At 39.7% G+C, this 22712-nt stretch overlaps 1 protein-coding gene across 1 annotated transcript; it reads right to left on the bottom strand.

Annotated features, from left to right (window-relative positions):
• Positions 1 to 6061: 6061 nt before the first annotated feature.
• Positions 6062 to 7966, bottom strand: LOC308320687 (dynein regulatory complex protein 1-like; the record flags this gene model as incomplete). The annotated part of the gene is made up of 1 exon (XM_080771319.1): positions 6062 to 7966. One exon carries the CDS (start codon positions 7964 to 7966, stop codon positions 6062 to 6064), a length of 1905 nt encoding a protein of 634 aa, XP_080627445.1.
• Positions 7967 to 22712: the final 14746 nt, after the last annotated feature.

The raw sequence follows: 22712 nt of genomic DNA on the forward strand, positions 1-22712 counted from the left end.
GAGACAATATGACGTAAAGGACACATTATGACGTAAATGTTTCCTTCATTGTCAATGGCGTTTACTAAACCAACTTTGAACTAAAGACAAACATTAAACCTGTGTGTATATACAGTAGGAGGGGCAGGCGAAAGCCACATGTAAACGTACAAAAGGTCAAAGTGAGACGCGGCGATGAGCTAGGTCACTGCAGCCATGATGTAATCACTTCCTCTGACCTTTGCTGGGACATTCATTTTGGATTCAGGTTGATGGGATGTTATAAACGGTGTAGTCTAATAACAGGGATGCAGTAGGTTAATCCAATTTCCCGTTATTAAAATGGGAACAGAATCGTGGCGTTTCATTACCCCCCATAACTCTATGGAAACCCGAACAAGAGATTAGGCCCCATAGTTAACTGCTGAGGCACTATAAAACATTTACATGGCTCGTCTGGAGGTTTTTTTCTGCCCTGCTTTGCAATGTTTTCCTCCATTTTATACTGTTCCTCGCTTCCCTCACAGGAGTCCCTGTTGTTTCACATGACCTTCAAAAGCACTTGCTCACAGAAAAGTAGTTGAATGGTACACAGAATGTCCTCAGTCTTAATTTAACTCTGGGAATAGACGACAAGTTATTTATTTGTTCACTCAGAGTGAATGGGCAGTGGGCAGTGGGAGCAGTGTTGTTTTTGGCATCACATTTCTATAGTTTAGTCATAGTCTTTGGAATGAAACTTCATTTAGTTTTAGTCACATTTTAGTCACCCAGAATGTTTCTAGTTTTAGTCGACTAAATATCCTAAGATTTTAGTCGACTAAATCTATACAGTTGATTTAGTCGACTGAAATGAATTTTGGGGGGGCTTTTTTCTACACTTTTGCTATTTTCAGCTATTTTCTGCTATTTTCAGCATTCAACCAAGTGTAAAATGACTTATACTGGATCTCTCTTAGTCTACTTTTGTTGACTAAATTGTCAATATATTTAGTCTTAGTTTTAGTCATCATAGCTTAGTTTTCATCAGTGGAAAAAGGTAGTCGACGAACATTTTTCGTCTTAGTTTTAGTCTGCAAAATCAACACTGCATATGGGTACATTACCACTGAGGATTTGTACAGTGTAGTCTGGCTTCCAACCCAGAACCATATAGTTGACTAAAACCTAAACAAATGATACGCTATCAAGCCTTAGAGATGTAGCAGTGATCACATGTCCAACGCTGAATGGGACTCAGAGAGTTACAGTATCCGAGCTCATTGAAAACTCCTTGCTTTTTAACAAATGAGATGTCAGCATTCTCGAGAATTCCTGTCACCATTTCCATGGATGGGGTTGGTTTGGCCATGACCCCCCCCACACACACACACACACACACACACACACACACACACGCATTCTACAGGCCATCTGGACAGCAAGATCCGCTGCGATGCTAGGGGGCAATGACGCACCTGCGGGGGGACGACGACACGAAAGTGACTCAGCATCTCACTGTAAGGCTCATGAAAAAAACAGTGTCCGTTCTGGAGGGACAAGGGCATTGTGAGATCTTGGATGCGTTGCATTTAGAGCTATATGTTACCGATGACTTCCGGGGCTCGCATGAATGCAGACCAGCCACGTCTTTAGCGTAAATAAAAATAACGTTTTTGCTACTCACCAAAACAAAGGCGGGTTGTGTCATTAGAAAGACTCCTTTCCTTAGTGGAAGCACTCTGAGCAACCCCCACCACACGTATAAACGGTACTTTTTGGCCAAAAGGGGATTTTGTTTCCACCGGGGAAAAAAATCCCTTTCGAGAGGCTGGTCTGCATTTATGCGAGCCCCGGTATAAGTCATCGGTAACATAGCTCTAAATGCAACGCATTCGAGCATAAAGCTTGGCCTGAGTGAGAGTATTTGTATTTGATGTGTGGATGATGTGAACCCAGTGGTTCTCAACCTGTGGGTCTCGACATGATTTTGGGGGTTCCCCAGATGACAGTAAAGTGACAATTTCAGAAGGCATATTTCACTTTAGTTCTTAATTATTTGTTTATCATCTATTCAGGCTTTTGTGAGCACCCCAGATATAGTTTTTAAGTTGCTTGATTTAGTATTTAGATATTTGATATTAATTTTAGCTGCCTCGCCCCCCCCTTCCAATACAAACCCATGGTAACCTCAAACTCCATTTTAACCATGATAGATTCATTGAAAACACCCGTTCTTGGTTCGGGTGACTGATGTCCTTCTAATATGTGATGTGTTTTTTCAACTTTATCCATTTATTTTTATTTTTATTTATTTTTATTACCCCAAAACGGGTCCATTTGACCAAAGTTTCTTTATTCGTTTTTCAAGTCACATACAGTATATGAGTCAGAAATAGCATACAAAAAATATTGAGCATTTTACCCTTCCCTCCGCCCAGAGTTCCCACTCTAAAATGGATAAATGAACATTGAAGATTTGCTAAATTATGGAATTCATTCGGCAAGCATACAGGGAGAGAACAGCGAGTGAAGAAGTTGACCTTGACTTACAATTGGTGCTCACATCGCCCACCAACAATCTGTGCTCGATTGCTCACCCCAAGAGCAAACTCAAAAACCACCCGTTCCCTTCCCTGTGCTGCAACTCCAACGCTGTGCAGGAAAAACAGCAGAGAGAAGGAAAGACCAGCCGAAAAGTAAATACACATGGCCATACTCATGGGAAAACAGGCTGCACACAGAGGTGATCAGTGACATACAGTAAGAAAGCAGTCGAAAATAAAAGTGAAGTGACTTATTTAATTGACTCCACAATCCACATAAATGGAGGCAGAGAGAGGGAGAGAGGGGGAGGGGAGAGAGAGAGAGGGGGGGGAGGGAGAGAGAGAGAGAGAGAGGGGGGGGAGGGAGAGAGATAAAGAGAGAGAGAGGGGGGGGGAATAATGGGTGACAAGCTGAGAGTCGAGTGTGAGTGCATGACTCAGAGAAGAAAAGGAGAGTGAGATATAAGTGTGTGCGTGCGTTCGGGGCTGTGTGCGAGCGTGCACACATGAGAGAGAGAGAGAGAGAGAGAAAACTGAAAACAGATGGTAATTTATCTCTGTTTACAGAATGCCATCGCATTACCACCAAATTTAATCTAATCTCCACCAAACTGCTGCAGATCCATTTGGATCTCAACATGCTGAGAGAAGCTGAGGGGCAGGACAGGCTTTTATCGCCGTGGTGAAGAACACTGCATTCATCTCTGTAATGGTGACCAGGGACGTGCAGAGGGTGTCAGAGGGGCAGGGGGCTGAAATCCCGTAAGAGGGCACTTTTGGCCAAAATGAGCGACAATAGCAGATCTACAAGCTCACAGCGCGATGCGTTGTAGATGAGCCATTTTCGAGGCGCAACCCAGCACTCTTTAGCTAGTGGAGATGCGTGTGTAACGACATGGATTTCTAAAGCAAAATGCTGCGTTTAAGTTAAGGAGACTTTGGGGGGGGGAAAGCATTTCTCCTGAGTGCTGCCTTCTGGCATGGAGAGGAACGGAGTGGCATTTGCATTTCTTTCACCATAGTATAAACGCTGCATTTGTGGTCTGGAGAGGGCAGTTGTTTTACAGACGGGTAAAAGGGCAGGGGGCTCAAGCCCCCTTTGATGTCTATGTGTGCACGTCCCTGAGGGTGGCATAGTCCTGCGTCAGATAGGATAGGAGTCAGTGATTGGGTGGATTATATAGGCCCCATTTACACTGGCAGACAAATCTAGCCTGAATCAGATCTGTGCCACATCGACATTGAAATCTGATTGGTTTAAATGAGTTTGAATGAGTCCTGAAACAGTCATTAATTTAAACAAATCTGATTCTAATCTGGATGTGGCTCAGATCTAATTCAGGCTAGATTTGTCTACAGTAACCTTGTTAAACCTGCCAGGTATTCAAACCTTGTTAAAGGGGAATACCCTTTAACAATGTTAATGCCATTAATCAAAAAATAATCAAGATTTTACATTGTGACCCACATGTCATCAAGATGTGATTCACAATGTTAACCTCTGGTTCTAGGAAACAGAACGGGGGGACTTTATTTTTTATTATTTCCAGCTCTAAGGTATATTAATGACATAGTAAAATGGCAGGTACCAAACAAAGTCCCGGTTACAGAATGTGCCCAATTAACTGGACCTGTCTGAGCCAGAGTCATTTAAAGGTCTAGTGAAATGAATAATATGTTTTTTCCCCACACTTTTAGAGCATATTCCGTGATCAACATAATGGCCAGCTGCCATACCTGACAATAGATGCCAAAACAATGGAATGTTTTTAAATTGTGTGTATTTTTTTATATCAAAAGTACATAACAAATCACATTTTAATGACTTCCTTTGAACGGAAACGTGCTGTGTGATGACGAAGTGCGGCCCGGTCCCATTGCTGCACCGCCTGCACGTTATTCCAATCACAGCTGATTTTGATTACAGATGTATACTCTGTTTTTAATCTCATTCAAGATGACATCTAGACAGTGCATTACTCATCTTAATGAACGCTAAAATTGGTATCTGAAAACATCTTGGTTAGAAATAAGCCACAAAGTAGCAAACACTATAGGAGTGAGATTTAAACGTCCCGTATCCTGAAGGGATGCAACGCTCCGATTGGTTCAGAAACGTACAGCCTTCCGATTTAGACTGAAACTTCAAAACAAAAGCCATTGAACTCTGGATGATGTCAATATGTTATTGTTCTCACTGTTGTCTTTAAATGCTTGACATGTTCAAAGCCATTAGTTCAATTTAGAAAGAAGAAAGTGAAGTAGAAAGCAGAGAGATGTACAGAGGCGGCCGCATGGAAACAATAACAATAATATACTTACAAGTTTTGAAACCGAGTTACAAATTGAATGTTGTGTGTGAGTGGGTAAATGTAATGCACAGTCTATGTAAAGCTATGAATGCACTTCCAGTTGGTAACCAAATTAGATCTTCAACTCTTGAGAGTGTAAAATGAGTTGAGGATAAAAGATGTTTCATTTTGCACTCTCAAGAGTTAAACTATTGTTAAACATCTGCATCAATAAGTCTTCACAATTAGAGAATGGAATTCCACATGGAATTGTGGACAAGATCTTATCCAAGGTGGTCCATATAGCTCAAATGCCGAATAAATAATGGATCCTGATATGAAAAGGTTTGAAAACTACTGCTATAAAGGTTCACAAACACATAATGAAAAAATCTGTATGCAGGGAATAGGGAAAGAAAATTGTAAGCATAATACTTCAAGGTTACCAAGGACAAAACAACACCACACTATCTAAAAAAACGAATTTGCACTAAATCCAACAAAAAGTACAAATCTAATCTCCCTGTATTTCTAAATCGTAAACAGGGGGAAGAGGGAATCCAAAGAAAAGTTAACATGCCCCTACCACCAGCACAAACAAATAATTTCACCCACTTTTTACACCTGTAATTACACCTCTAAAACCTGTGATATGACAATAAAGTTGATTCTGAGCTTCCCTTGCCCATACTTTAAGTACACAGCCTAAAGGTAGCAATAGGTAGCACAGGCAAAAAGAGCTGGAGTGAAGCATATTCTCCCAGGCTCAGATGCAGACTGCTGGTTGATTGGCAATGACATCCATGTGCTGTCACTCTACCTTCAATCACTATTGGGCACTGCACGGAAAAAACAGAAAGAGACAAACAAGTCACACAGCATCGCAAACCTAATTCTTATAGGGCCAGGCCCATAACAGGGTCTATGGTATATCAGACTTCACGTGGGCAGTCTCATTATGTCAGTCATCCATACGACTATAAAACATGTGACAAAAAGTGCAGGAACTTCCTTGGCCTACTGGTAGTGTGCGCAAGGAATTTGGTACTGATCGGTCCAGCGGTTTGCAAGTTAAGGCCCAGGCAAACAAACACTGTTGACATCTTGCCTATTACAGGACCATGCTGTAAAAAAGGCTACATCCTTTTTGGCGAGGGGTTATACAAGCATTTATGCCACCAACAACTCATCTTAGCCTGCTGCAACTTTCCATTGCTCTCGGCTGTGGTTTACAAAAAATACAATAGATTCAAGTAAATGAATTGTTCACTTAGGTGCAGGTGTCAGCTTTACCACCTGGGGGATAGGGGAGGTTTGTGCCTGACGCTGGTTCAGGTGCATGCGGAGCTCAGCATTGTTACGCTTCAGGTTTTGTGTGCTGGTGAGGAGCTTGGCCCGCTCTCTCAGGGCCTCGTAGTACTTGTTCAGTCCATTTTCCAGCGCATCCCAGACCTTTAGTTTGGACTCGGGAATGACATTTGCCAAGCTGTTCCAATAGGCTGCGTCGTCGAAATCATCCCAGTCAATCATAGACTGGAACCGCTGAGGCGCCCGGGCTTCTTCGTATTGAGCAGTGAAGGCTTTCAGAACAGCCAGGACCTCATTGGGATGGATGGACAGGATAATGTCGGCCTCTTCTGCCAATTCACTTGCACCCTCAGCCTGTCCTTGCTGCTGCTGTATGTAGTCGATGAATAATTGGGCCAGTCTGTAGACATCATCCTCGTTGTCAATGAACATGGTTTCGAAGTTGGTGTCCACCTCGTCACACAGCACCTCCAACAGTCTCTTTACCATCAGTGTCGACACTTTGCCTTTTTCTTCCCCCTCGCTCTCCTGCACCTCTACCTGGCTCTCCCTCCTCACCACCGCCTCCTCCTCCACCACCGAGGTGTTCCTCTGTGCCCACTTCCGTTCCCGTGTTCCGGCAGGGTCAGGGCGCTCCACAAAGGCCCCAGGAGGGCGTTCCCATTTCAAGCCTAAGACCTGCTCGTAGATCTGCTGGTCAATATCCAGAGCCTGCTCCACCAATTGCTTCACCTCGGACTCGCTTAACATCCACATGTCTTCGAACCTGGTGGCACTGACGTTTGCAAACTGCTTCTTTCTTTTCTGTATTTCTTTACACTCCCTCATGCTGCGTTCGTTGCGTCTAGTCAAACGTGCAATTTCAGCCTTGTCATCCCTCTCCCTAGCCATCAACTTGTTCAGCTCATCCCTCAGTTTGGTGATCTTCTGCTTCTGCATGATCTTGGTGATTGTGTTCTCCTCGGCTTGCTTCTTCAGCACCTTGCGCTGCAGCTCCAGTTCCTCCTGGTTCAGCTGGTATTGATTGTCCATCTGCTTCTGGCGCTCCTCCAGGGCCTGAACGTGCATGTCCAACTTGAGCTTGAGGGTTATGTTCTCCTCGGCACTGTGCTCCCTCAGCTTCTGAAGCAAGCCCTCAAATTCCTCCAGCTTCTCCATCCTCTCCTTCAGGTCACTCTGCTCCTTCAACTGTCTTTGTGTCATAGACTCTTCCCATTCACTTTTGTTTCCGGTCAGCAGGATCTGCCGCTCTTCCTCGTAGGTGTTCTCCATCTGGTCGAGTTCCTCCCTGTACGTCTTCATCATAGTCTTGACCTGCTCCTCCATCTTCACTAGTAACAGGTCCACCTCGTCTGCCTGCTGTTTCAAGTCCCCTTCAAAGCGGACATCGCTGGCCTCAAGCTCCGCTTGCAGGTCATTGATGAGTGTGTTCTTGTACTCGAGGAGCTGAGCACAGAGGTTCTTCTGGCTCTTCAGGACCTGTTCCACATCCTGAGGAATCTGCATATGCTGATGGTCCAACCACTTTGCATTGATCTCGTCAAACTTGTCTAGGCTGGACTGGGCCTCGCTGTCTACCCTCTCCACTCTTTTTTGTTGACTCTCCCTCAGTTCTGTCCTCCGACGGGACTCATTGTCACGCACAGCTGTTTGGATGTTGGTAATGATATCCGTCCCATCATTTAACATGCTGATGACTCTCCTTCTGCTTTTCTCCACTTGCTGTTTGCTGATCCTCTCCTTGTTATGACCCATGTCATCTCCCCGTGCTTCATTTCGTGTTGCTTGCTGTGGGTTTCCGGACGCCAAAGGTCCTGCCTCTTCTACTGCATCTTCGCCACCTCTGTCAGAAGTCTCATTCATACTTCCACTCATACGTTCTCTTGTGAAATCTGCTGCTTCCTGTGGATTCTCAGATTCCAAAGTTGCAGCTTCTTCAGGTTCACAGTCTTCAGGTTCAGGACCAATGTCAGAGGTTTCACTCATACGTGAGTGATTATATTTTTAAGTAATAATGTCCTGAGTAAGAAATGGAATGAGGAAAGACAGTGAGCACTACCTTATATAATCCATAAATGGAATTGTGAAATGTCATCATTCTGACTGAAGTGTTGTGGCATGGTATAGATCTTAGAATAGATGACGTAAGAGGGTGGGGTTTACATCATATTTATCAGAAGTTCTGAATCTATCTGAATTTGTCATCGTCCAGATTTTGCCTATAGGGAACTGGGAGGAATATATAAACACTGAATTATTGTTCCTGATTGATCCTTTGTCAGATCATCAGTGCAGGAATATAAAAATATCACATGTTGTTTTCTCAGTTGTCAATAAACTTGAAAGTTTATTAGGTATGTTCGTACAAATACCTAGGAGTGGTAATAGACCATCTGTTGTCATGGAAAGATCTGATTCAGATTCAGTGTGTAAGAAAACAAAGCAAAGACAAGATCCTTCTGTGCTAGTAGACGGATTCTTCGTTTGTTCTTCACTTCTGTTATTAGGAGTGTTCTTCAGTACTGTAGTACCACCTGGTATGGATGTTCGTCTGCAGCCCTAAAGTCACAACTGCTGCAACAACTGAACATTTGTTAAAAGATTGTTGGACAACCACTTCAGAAACTTTATACATCCACGTATGATAACAGCATCCTAAGGTTAGCAAGGAATATCACCTCTAATACTAAGCATGTGTTGTATGGAGAATATAGGTTGCTACATTCAGGAAGGAGATATGGTGTACCGTACAAGCATACAATAAGGTCAGACTAAAGAGGTCCTTTGTCCACCAGTCGACTTTGAGGCGTAATCACTAGTTGTAGTAGCCATGGGTAATAGGCGGTTGATATTGCTCTTGTCTTCATGTCTTTATGTATGTAAATTGTCTTGTTCTTTGTGTTACAGTATGTCAAATGTGTGTATGTGTGTTCTACATATATTGGCTGCTGGGTCGCAAGACAAATTTCAGTGTGAACTGACAATAAAGTACTATACATATCATATTGACAGCTGCAATGAAAAGCTAATCAGCAATAAGTAAAAACTAAAGTTGATTCTTCAGTGGTTCTTCAATGGTCCTTTCCAATGGTTGACACATGCACGCACGTGCACACACATGCACGTGCACACTGCACACACATGCACGCACACGCACTTTCATGTCAAGGACCCCCAAATTGACACTAATTAGCCCCGCTGACCCCCCTTTTGAAAAGATAATGCCAAGGAACCCGATGAGAGATTTTTACGGCTCTGGCAGTGATTCTCAACCCGTTTAATTTCAAGGACCCCCAGTTTGTCATGCAATAGTAGCCTATACGGACCCCCATTTCATGGCATTTCTATCTCTGGGAATGTTAACTTAACTCTGAGAGTGTACACATTTATACACTCTCAGAGTTACAGATCCATAAGGGTCCATTTGGTTCCAAACTATCATTTAGCTGGGGACCCCCTGGATCTCCACCAAGGACCCCTGGGGGGGTATATACTTCTCGTACAATGCATATAGTGAGAATAGCCGATCTACTGCACATGTGGTCTTGCAGATCGTTGTGAGCTTGTAAATCAGCTATATTTTTCGACAAATGTTTGCCCCAGAATAAGGATGCTAGGGTTCATGTGGTTAAACAGAACGTGTGCTACTAGTGTGCTACTTCATTAGTGTAGCTTGTGGTCACTATACTGTGGACCTACTGAAATAGAAAAGAAATATTCGTGCTGTAATGTGGTCAGTCTGCAATGTCCCTCTCCTTCCAGGAACTGTTTACATACATACATTAACATACATTAACATGCCATTACCTTCACAATATCAACACTCACCTGCACACGGTCTTGCAAGCTATTAGCATCACTGGGCTCCTTCCCTGGCCCTTGCTTCGACAAATAATGTTCCTGTTATATTTTTTGTCGAACGGCCGTGTCACGCGCCAAGAATCTTGCTTTTGCTTTTTGCTTTTGGACTTCAATTGTCTATGATGTTGTCAATGACTCCAAATTAGTGCAAGGTTTCCGTGAGACCCATTGAATTCCATTAAAGTTAAATATTAAAATATATATGGAACGCTATGGGAAATAAATACTAATTTGGTAGTAGTGTGCACAAGGCATGGTACCTGCAGACTTCCGGATATTACAATTGAGACAGCGTCAACACTCAGGGTAAGGGTAGAACGGTATACTGTAGCTGTCAATGCAACCCATATATGAGGCGCATTGTAAAATGTCGTATTTTCAAAGGATGATGGCTGAGGCTGTAGCAATTCTTTTTGTGTTCATCATAGCTGATTGTCTGACAAGTATTTGGAACTTTCAAGACAAAAAATAAGTAAATATAATCATGTGGGGGAAAATGGGGAAACTGAGTCAATTAATTGGCTTGGGATAGTTTGCAATAAAAGTATGGCAAATGGTGCATTTTTCAGGGACGCCAGACGCTCCTATACACATGTTTAATGTTTGTCTTTAGTTCAAAGTTTGTTTAGTAAACGCATTGACAACTAGAACTGCACTCTGCCAAGTGCCTACTTGCGGGTTGCACACAAGTAGGCCTACTAGTGCGCAAGCAGAGTGTGCAAGCCAAGTACTGTCGACCGCTACGAACTTTCAAATCTCAGCCTCTCTGTGAAATATTGGTTTCAATATAAATTTGTGCCTTTGTACCGTGACGCTCCCGCCATGTAAAAGCTTATGACGAAAGGTAAACAGTTTGTGCTTCTTCCAATGATACTCGAGTGTGTGTAGCTAGTGTGTTTGGTGGTCGGGGGGGGGGGGGGGGAACTCTGACTTTTAAAGTGAATGCGTATGGCGGCAACTAGGATTTAGCAGCAATAAATGAGTTAAAAGATAATAACATACGTTGACAAATTAGTATATTAATTTTTGTATTAGATGATGTACGACGACAAGAGCACCCTTCACTTCCCCTTGGGTGTGATTTTTCCCCCTTGTATCAGGTTTTTTGTATTGACCTGTACTTTGGTACCCATTCTACAAACTGTGAATAAAATGTTGACTCAATCGTTTATTTGTGCTTTAAAAAAACATATAGAATACAATTATTTGTTGTGTTACTCAATGACTAAAACAAACTGCCTATTATGTAGAGTGAGAGGAAAGGGGTTATCATGCACCCCCCAGGGTTCAGTGTATTTTATGGACACATGTTGACCTCTGAACATTTTACTATTGTGGTAAAATAACAGAGCTCATTGAATAGTCTCCTCACATAGTGTAGCAAGCTGTTGTTCCTCCATAGAACACCAGCTTCTATTGTTCTGAAGGAAAGAGCAGCACTCAGGTGTGGAATTCCCTCCAATAGGGTTGTGATTGTCTTTCATTTCAAGGCCTTTTGAATGTAAATTGATAATAAACACATTCTTTCACCAGGTTAAAATGCACATAGCTTAAATGATGATGATCACTGGTTAATGGTCACATTGTGGATGGACAATAACCCTATTGAAAGTAATTTCACCTATAGAGTGGGAGTGAGTGCTACACATTCCTTCACAACAATAGATAGACAATTTTCATAGTTATAATCAGCTATACAAATATGCTGATTTAATAATGGTGAACTTATCCAATAGTTACAATAGGATCTTAAAGCAGAACCATAGTATTGACTTGTAAGTAACAATGAAATAATTATCCACTTGATATTTCTTATTGGAAATATACAACATCCAAGGAATGGTGGAGATTGTTGTGATTTTAAGGGGATTTATTGAAAAGTCAATCAAAATAGAACAATCCTCCTGAGCTTCTTTCATATGAACCTCTTGAAAAGAACAAACTGGCTTTCCAACAGGAATAAAAAATAATAAAAACACAATAGTCTTACATTATCTATAATCATGACATTACTGGTCATTTTACACATGCACAGTATCTCCTATAACGCTAAAATAATAGGGGAGAGCTGCCATGGTTGTAACACTTTGAACGTTTCACTCTTTTACTCAGAGATCCGTTTATCTACATATGTAATATTTCCAGGCAACGGGCCTACACATGTCTGCTACCATAAAGACCAAGTCAAGTTTTTCAATTGATAAAACAGGTTGGGAGTTATTAAACCGAACGTGGGCGATGTTCCAGTGTTACATTTGCACACATTGTAACGGCATGCACGATAAATGTAACGATGCTTTAAAAAAAACACCATTAAACATAGCGTTTTCAGCTTAAATCGTTTATTGAGCCAATTTATACACACAGTAACAGGCATTTCAGGGTAGAATCTCAGTCCTTCAGAATAAGGGTTTCATATACAGTATAAACAATATAGATCATATCTCAACACAAACCATGCCAGCCATGTAGTGAGACAATAAGGATACGATTGAGAATAAATGAAGTGAAATTGTAAATTATTTGAATTACTAAATTATTTTCCACACATCACATTTATTTTGGTTTCTCTCCTGTGTGAATTCTCTGGTGGATTTTAAGGTTTGCCATTCTAGAGAAGTGTTTCCCACACTGTTCACATCCATATGGTTTCTCTCCAGTATGAATTCTCTGGTGTGTTTTAAGGCTGTCCATTCGAGAGAAGTGTTGTCCACACTGATCACATCCATATGGTTTCTCTCCAGTGTGAATTCTTCGGTGTGTTTTAAGGTTTAACATGTGAGAGAAGTGTTGTCCACACTGATCACATCCATAGGGTTTCTCTCCAGTATGAATTCTCTGGTGTTCTTTAAGGTTGGACTTGACTGAGTAGTGTTGTCCACACTGATCACATCCATAGGGTTTCTCTCCAGTATGAATTCTCTGGTGGTCTTTAAGGTGTGCCATTCTAGAGAAGTGTTGTCCACACTGATCACATCCATAGGGTTTCTCTCCAGTGTGAATTCTCTGGTGTGTTTCAAGGTGTGTCATTTGATAGAAGTGTTGTCCACACTGATCACATCCATAGGGTTTCTCTCCAAAATGAATTATCTGGTGTGTATTAAGGTTTGCCAGTTGAGAGAAATGTTGTCCACACTGATCACATCCATAGGGTTTCTCTCCGGTGTGGATTCTTTGATGTGTTTTAAGGCTGTTCATTTGAGAGAAGTGTTGTCCACACTGATCACATCCATATGGTTTCTCTCCAGTGTGAATTCTCTGGTGTGTTTTAAGGTTGGACTTGACTGAGTAGTGTTGTCCACACTGATCACATCCATAGGGTTTCTCTCCAGTATGAATTCTCTGGTGGTCTTTAAGGTGTGCCATTCTAGAGAAGTGTTGTCCACACTGATCACATCCATAGGGTTTCTCACCAGTGTGAATTCTCTGGTGGTCTTTAAGGTGTGCCATTCTAGAGAAGTGTTGTCCACACTGATCACATCCATAGGGTTTCTCGCCAGTGTGGAGTCTCTGATGTGTTTTAAGGCTGTTCATTTGAGAGAAGTGTTGTCCACACTGATCACATCCATATGGTTTCTCTCCAGTGTGAATTCTCTGGTGTGTTTTAAGGCTGGACATTGCAGGGAAGCGTTTACCACACTGATCACAACAGTGGCATTTTTGTCCTTTCACCTCTAGTAGAACAGGGGAGCCAGGCGGATCATGTAAAACTGAATTGAAAACAAAGACAAATATTTGTTTAACGTTAATTACCACAATTAACAACTTTACTAGCCATTTATTTTAAAATAATTTCCTTATGCTGTATATCCATATAGACACAGTAAGTAACTTACAGAGGTCTTGGTGATCATTGGGTCCTCCCTGTTGAGCAGAATCGTTTGAGGTGGCATTGAGAGAGTCCATCTTCACTTCAAGCCTGGAGTCCATATCCTGGAGGAGTTGTAGAGAACTGACAACTACAAACTCTTCTTATACTAGAGAGCCTGAGGTGGAACCACTAACTGCTTGGGATTGATTGGCCAAAGTGGAGAACAATAGAAGTTAGAACCCTGTCTAAGCCAATCATAACCTAACAAACTGCTGCATGTGCTCCACCCCTATCTAGCTCCTCCCCCAGGTCATGCTCATTCTAGAAAGAGCTGGTAACTGGGAGATTGCTAAGATATATTTAATATAAATCTACATCCAATACATCTGGATAATATATTTAACAATATTAAATCCATCAATCAAACTTTTAAAGACACATGGTCCATAGTGACATAAACAAAAACATACAAAGACAAACAAAGGCAGACATAAAATCATAAATGCATTTTATACACAATATAGGCCTACAGGTTACACGCCAATGTTTCCACAGTTTAGAAAAAACTGACAAACATTTCAGTTGCACTGCTGCACCTTCGCACTTTAAGCAGCAGTCTCATGTCTCACTGCTGCAAATTTGCACTTGTCTCATGGCATCATTATAAGCCACATTGAGTCTCTGCATACTGCTCTTTTTGTAGTGCCGCCACGAGTATACATCGGTGTGCACAAATATTTAAATTGTGTGGACTTCACATAAGCTGAACACATACTAAACTTACAAACAAACATGTTTGCCTGTAGATGTCCCTATCATCAGATAGGTTATTTGTTAAATAATGGCCTAAGTACTTGACCTCACCACAAACCTTAAGGGCTGTACCAGACAGAAAAAAGACTGAAAATGACCGTTTACTCTCTTCCTTGATTCTTACAATCATAATATTGCTCTTATTTGCATTATAAATAATGTCACAGTCTGAGCCATATTGAGAGCAGACCCCTGCTGAAGACCAGCACTATATGGGCCAAGGATGACCAAATCATCCTACATGTGGTCCCTCACCATACATTTAGTAATGTAGGATTTGTTGACCTTTTTTTCTTTCCACTAGTTGAGAAACCTATAACTGAATGACCTGGTGACCTATGGTGACCATTTACTGACAAGTTGGAGGTCAATAAATTCAACAGAAAAAGGGGAGTTATTGTTTGGTTGAGTCATTATTATTATGAAATGATTAGTAGTCAATGGTACTTCACATTAACAGTGTTAATGTTAACCATGTTAATGTTCTTTTTATTTCAAACCTCCAGTTAACTTGTGATGACTGCACTTTTTTCTAATGCTAAATAGTGAACAAACCCCACATTCTTCCCCCAGGTTAAAATGTAAACAGGCTAAATGATGATGGCTGATGCTTCATTCACTGTAGACAATGCATTCAAATGCAGAGATTAAACGTGTTAATGGTCACTGGTTGTCTGGCATTGGACAGATCACCTGTTAATGATCACATTATGGATGAACTGAGACCAGTTTACACCTCTTTGACTCTGATGAGTTTCAACAGAACTACTGAAACCTTTGTGAAATGTAAGGGATATTTTTGTTAAAATAGCTCTAGTAATCACTGTTATATTGTTTGTTCAGTAACAGACGTTAAATACATTGAACTAAAACATAAGCTGATAAATCTTTGCAGGGTTCTCTCTCCTTTTAATATGGAATTTGTGGCCCACATGTAGCCTACATGTATTTCCAAATAGATAGTGAGATGGGTACACTGTTTTTAAGTTGCTTGTTTCACTATTTAGATAATTGATATTCATTTTAGCTGCCACGCCACCTTCCTCTACAAACCCATTGTAACTTTAAACTAATTTTGTTTGATTCTTTGAGAAAACACATGTCCTTGGTTCTGGTGACTCTCTTTCAATGATTTTTATTTGATTTTCGATTGTTTAACATGGATCACATTGACGTACATAACACAAAACCAAAACAGAACAACAAAAAGACAACAACAACATGCCAGCAAATAGTGCAGAAATGTAGTCAGGTATACAGTTGGTACTTCATATATATGCATTTACATTCACATAAATAAATATAAATATGAATAAATATATTATATATTCACAGATACATCGACATAAATAAATACAAATACAAATAAATATATTATATATATATATACACAAATATATCCACATAAATATATTCTATACATATACATACATATGTTTGCACACCTATACATACACATGCTCGTATACATACACATACTCCTATAATTTCTTCTCATACTGTTACCCCCATACATATTACTCTTTTCCATTCCTCTTTTAAAAATCTTGCAATAGGTGACCAATCTCTGACGAAGTCAGTAAGATTGCCTTTTAATACATATGATAATCTCTCCATTGGCAGTATCGACATGAGTTTTTCATACCATAATTGTATGTTAGGGGGATCCTCATCTAACCATTTTTGCAATATTGTGAGTCGTGCAACATAAAGGGCTATTCGTAATATGTATCTATATCTTAAATCATAATCAAAGTCTAAACCTAGTACCAGGTTCACTGGGTTTAGCTGTATCCTGATCTCAAAGATCTTCAATATCTCCCTTTGCACACTTTGCCAGAATGTTTTAATTTTATGGCATGACCACATTAAATGGCTATATGTACCAGCATTATTTTTACATTTACAGCACTGCCCAGAACATGTTGGATCGTATTTACTGCGTATAGCTGGAGTTACATGTAACCTGTGAATGATCTTATACTGTGTCTCGTGAGTTCTGTTAGAGCATGTAATTTGTTTTGCATTTAGTAAGATTCTTCTCCAATTTTTTGAATCAATTTGGTGCCCAAAATCCTCTGCCCAAAATGTTTTACTACTTATATTTGGGATTTTAGTGAACATTTGAGAATATATATAGCTTATCACCGTCTTCTTTAAGGAGGAGGCTTTCATTAATATTTGTTCCAGGTTGTTTTCCCTCGTCTCTCTTTTGTATAATGGTACAGATTGGATATAACTCCTAACTTGTAGATACCTGAAGAAATGTACTTGAGGCAAATTAAATTCATTCCTAATTTGGGCAAAGGATTTTAAGGTTCCACCCAGAAAGAGATCTTGTATTTTTAAAATGCCAGCCTCTTTCCAGGCTCTGAACCCAACATCTGAACATGATTGAGCAAAGTCAGGATTACAAAAAACAGGAGCGAGAACAGAGTATGTATTAGTAATACCAAAATGTTTACGTATTTGATTCCAAGATTTCAAGGTATTTCTCACGATAAAGTTTTCTCTTAACCCTTGGAGTGAAATAGCTCCGTTTATAAATGGCAACTCAGAAAGAGCAGACAGACATCCAACACCCTCCAAGTCAATAAAAGATGAATTTGTATCATTTTTTACCCACTCTGCTATGTATCTAATTTGTGATGCCCAGTGGTAATACATTATATTTGGGAGCGCTAATCCCCCTTCTATCTCTGGTACCTGTAATTTCTCTAGTTTAAGCCTGGGACGTTTGCCTTTCCATACAAATTTGCGAATTATACTGTGTATTAATTTAAAGTACTTATTTGGAAAATAATTAGGCAACATCTGCATTGGATAAAGAAGCCTCGGTAATATGTTCATTTTAACAATAGCAACCCGTCCAAGTAGAGATATCTGTAAGGGGCTCCATCTTTGAAGATCAATTTTTATTTTGTTTACCACTGGGTCTACGTTAAGTTTTATCAATTCCTCAAATTTGAGGGTGACATGTATACCTAGATACTTAAAACCACTGGGAGTCAATTGAAACGGGATGTGTCCTAATAATTCTGTGCATGTTGTGCTTCCAAGAGGAAGTGCTACGGATTTACCAAAGTTTATTTTATATCCAGAGAATACTGCGAATTCATTAATAATCTCAATAACAGCTGGGACTGAGGATAAAGGGTTATTTAAGAATAATAAGATGTCATCAGCATAAAGAGAAATCTTGTGTGTGTTTTGCTTGGTTTTTATACCAGTAACTGAGGTGCTTGATCGGATCATTTCTGCTAAGGGTTCCATTACTAACGCAAATAATAAAGCGGACAGCGGACAGCCTTGTTTTGTACCTCTGCTAATTGTAAACGGTGAAGACATTGTTCCATTAACTGAGACTGACGCTTGTGGTGCCACGTACAGCAACTTGACCCATTTCATAAATCCCTCACCAAAAGAAAACTCTTCTAAGGTTCTAAACATATATTTCCATTCGACACGGTCAAATGCTTTTTCGGCGTCCAGCGTTACCACTAACGAGTTACTTTTCTTAATCCTGACATACTGTATAACACCCATTAATCTTCTAATGTTTGTGTAGGACTGTCTGTTTTGGACAAAACCTGTCTGGTCGAGTCCTACAATTTTCGGTATTATATTGTTTAGTCTAGATGCAAGAAGCTTTGCTAATATTTTACAATCTGTATTTTGAATACTTATTGGCCTATATGAGGCTGGGTCTTCTGGGTCTTTATTCTCTTTTAATAGTACATTGATAGTAGCGATCCGCAATGATTGGGGAAGTTTGTTGATTGATAGAGAATGTTTAAACATTCTAGCTAAAAGAGGGGACAGAATGCCTTTAAAGGTTTTATATATTTCAGGTGGGAGGCCATCGGGCCCACAAGCTTTCCCAGATGTTAGAGTGTTTATTACTTCTTCGATTTCATTGCTAGTAATATCCTGATCAGTCTTATTCCTGTCCTCTTCAGAGACTTTTGGAAGTTTAATGCGTTGAAAAAAATATTCAATCCTGTCCTCTGTTCCGGTTGATTCTGAAGTGTATAACGATGAGTAAAATTCATTAAATACTTTGGCGATTTCTTGAGTTCTGTGGTGTAGGTTGCCGCTCTTGTCTCGGATTGTTGAGATTGAATTATTTAAAGTTGTATTACTTATTAGGTTTGACAAGTAGCACCCAGCTCTGTTAGCATGTTCGTAAATCTTGTGTTTTTGTTTAAATAAGGACTTTTCTGCGTTCTGTGACAAAAGTGTATTCAGTGCTGTTCTAGTTCTCAAGGTTTTATCCCAGTTGGCTCTTCCTCCGCTCCGCTTGTGTTCTAATTCTGCTTCTTGTAATTGTAATTCGAGGCGTTTCTGTTCTTTTAGTTTTCTTTTCTTTTTAGTTGCACAATAGGATATAATTATACCTCTTAAAAAGGCTTTAGTTGTTTCCCATAAATTTGAGGGGTCTGTATATTCATTATCATTCTCTTGGATAAACATTTCCAACTCACTTTGGGCAATTTGACAAAATTCTGGATCAGATAGTATTGATCTATTACATTTCCAACTGTATTTCTGTGCATTGCTACTGGACATTGAGCTAATTAAAAATACTGGTGCATGATCTGATATATGAATAGAGCCAATATAACATTTCTCCATTAGTTCAACAGAGATTCGTGGGACAAGGAAATAGTCTAGTCTGCTGTAGGATTTGTGCGGGCTCGAATAAAATGTATAGTCTCTATTGTGTGGGTTTAACATTCGCCAAATGTCAGTCAGGCCAACCTCGTTTAGCATTTGGCTTATAGCCTTTTGCCTGGGGCTCGGTATAGTTGAGGTGGCAGTTGGTTTTTTATCCCAATTCCCATCTTGAACAGAGTTCCAGTCACCACCACAGATGATATTAGGGCAACTGTACTTCACCAATAAGGAAGTTAATTTAGTGAACATATTCAGTTGAATATTTGGAGCTGCATATACATTTAAAATACTTATCATTTCACCATACAGAGACCCATGCAAAAATATAAAACAACCATCCGGATCGGCTTCATGATACTCCACCTTTAAAGGTAAATGTTTATGAATTAAGATAGCGACTCCCCTGCTTCTACTGTTGTAGGATGAGGAGAATATTTGACCAACCCAATCTTTCTTTAGTTTTGCATGCTCCAAGCTTGTTAAATGGGTCTCCTGTAACATCCCAATCAATACTTTCTCTTTTTTCAAAAATGATAAGATTTTCTTTCTTTTTATAGGATGATTGCACCCTTTAATGTTCCAGGAACAAGTTAAAATTGAGTTTTTAAGTACCATGAGGTATTAAGTAAGAATTGTAACCAGGAGTATGATTTGACCACCACTTACGTATAATATACAACTTATACATTTGCTGGCAAGGCACATTGAAACACACATAATCACAATACAAGACAAAATCAAAAAGACATAAAACACTAGTGAAACCCCAGCCCCCCTCCCCCCACCCTCCCCAATAGTAACAGGCTGAAGTGACTGAAGTAATTGGTGCTTCAATTCATCTAAATTGAGTTTGAAATTACAATTGGTAGCTTATATATCGATGTATGTTAAAATGACCCCCAACAGTGATGTGATGGGCTGTAGCCATAATATATAAAACGTACACAATTTGTATTTGTGTATGTAACAGTTTTATTTCATCCATGCTTATCATCGCTCTGGGTTAAGAGCATCTTCCTAAATTGTACATTGAAACAGTAGTAATGGTAATGTATCCACAGTGAAACAGTATTCTGTGCAGAATGGTAATGTATCCACAGTGAAACAGTATTCTGTGCAGAATGGTAATGTGTCCTCAGTGAAACAGTATTCTGTGCAGAATGGTAATGTGTCCACAGTGAAACAGTATTCTGTGCAGAATGGTAATGTGTCCACAGTGAAACAGTATTCTGTGCAGAATGGTAATGTGTCCACAGTGAAACAGTATTCTGTGCAGAATGGTAATGTGTCCACAGTGAAACAGTATTCTGTGCAGAATGGTAATGTGTCCACAGTGAAACAGTATTCTGTGCAGAATGGTAATGTGTCCACAGTGAAACAGTATTCTGTGCAGAATGGTAATAAGTCCACAGTGAAACAGTATTCTGTGCAGAATGGTAATGTGTCCTCAGTGAAACAGAATTCTGTGCAGAATGGTAATGTATCCACAGTGAAACAGAAGAGTTAATCTGAAGTAATGTGTGTCTATGTCTCAGGAGTGTGAAATTAGTTTCAATGGGTTTTGATCATTCAAAGTAATTTGAATGCAAAATAATGACGAAAACCTGCATTATTTCACCTGGTTAAAATGTGAACTGGCTAAATGATGATGGCTGATGCTTTTCATCATAGATAATGCATTAAAATGAGGAGATTAAAGGTGTTAATCACATGGTTGTCTGGCGTTGGATAGAATAGAAGAAGATGATGCTGATCATCAAATAGAATAGATCACCTGCTAATGGCCACATTATGCACGAGTGAACTGACTGAGACCATTTTAATGTTATTTGAGGATTTTCAGCAGAAACAAATCACATGATTATCCCCCACATAGAAATTATGTGTATACAGATCTTTTGCACTAGCAACTGAGGGAAGTCAAACTTACAAAACCATAAGAATTGTGCATTTGCTGTCTGAAAAATGTATTGACATATACATTTCAGCTTGGGATAAGCTTTTGCAATTTAATTTCAGGCTAAAACATTACATAGGAAATACAATGAACAAAAAATAAGCAAGTAAAATAGTAAAAAAATACATTCCAGCCTAAAAACCACAGTAAGAATCTCTCTTACACACTAACAACTTCTCTGTACTGTAATCAACTTCACTTTTAACCTTTACATAACCTGTATACTTAAACACAATACACCGTTGCTGAATCCAACCCCTTTGCTTAATCAAAAGCACCCAATTATTTAATTCAAAGTGTGTTACGGACATCTGATTCTCTTAGCTTCAGTTAATGTCAAGGATACATTTTACCATAGTCATCCATAAAATTATTCGTTTTTTGTTTAGTTAACTCCTCTTTTCGACAACGTTTAGATCTTGACAGATCTTCGTCAGGTCAGTATACATACTTAGTCCAGCACCCAGCCTGTCGATGTGCGTCTTCTACGTCTGCTCCAGTATACAGATGCAAAATTTCATCACTTTTATCCTTTTAGGACATGCAGAAATCATCCATAATTATTTCAACACAGTCTAGATTCCCAAGGCTCTTACAAAAAACCAGTACTGCAGCGTTTAACTTCCCCTGTCACTCTTCCCATTTAAAAGAGCCGTCATTTTTTCATCTCAATGCATGCTACGGGTTACCTACTTTCGTTAAAATCCTAGAGTGATCTACTGTATTTAACTTTAGAGTTTCCCCACATGTCATAGCAGAAATACCTTCGTTGACTTTTCCCATTCACAAATGTATTCAAACTAAAATAAGAACTTTATGCACAATTAGGACGATTAACACTTATGCGTACGATAGGAGCGCTGTCTTTCGCCTGACAAAGAAACATCTACAAATTTTACTAAATTTTACTTTCTATTCAGATCCAAATCTATAGGCATATTGATCCCCATTAAGTCAACTTCTCTAATTTAACACAGACACATAAAATCAACATACATATGTTGAACTAGACAAACGTAGACATAAATTTGGAATTAAATGGAACGATATCCATCTTATATAATAGAACTCTTCTGTAACGTTTCTCTTCTTCTTTGTCTCACCTTCGATTAGTGTTTAGCTGTATGGTTTTAGCTATATGCTACGTAGTCATTGGACGTAAAAAAAATAGTATGTTTCAGTGTCGGGTGGATTAAAGCTAATGCCTCTATGTATACATATATGTAATCTGAAACCTACCTTTATTACATCACCACACTGTACGTCATATTGTCAATTTATGACTTGCGCAAGCTCACCACTCATCCGTATTAATTACAACATTACGTTACTACTTTTTTACCCCCAAAAACTAGGTACGTGGCAAATAGCTAAACCTAATAATTCAATATTTCAAACATTCTTTCACAGAGAAGTTGAGATTTGACAGTTTGTAGCGGTCGACAGTACTTACGCGCTCTGCTTGTGCACTAGTAGGCCATTTATGGTGT

Source organism: Protomyctophum bolini (genome assembly GCF_963924005.1).
Source record: "Protomyctophum bolini genome assembly, chromosome: 1".
Lineage (NCBI taxonomy): Eukaryota > Metazoa > Chordata > Actinopteri > Myctophiformes > Myctophidae > Protomyctophum > Protomyctophum bolini.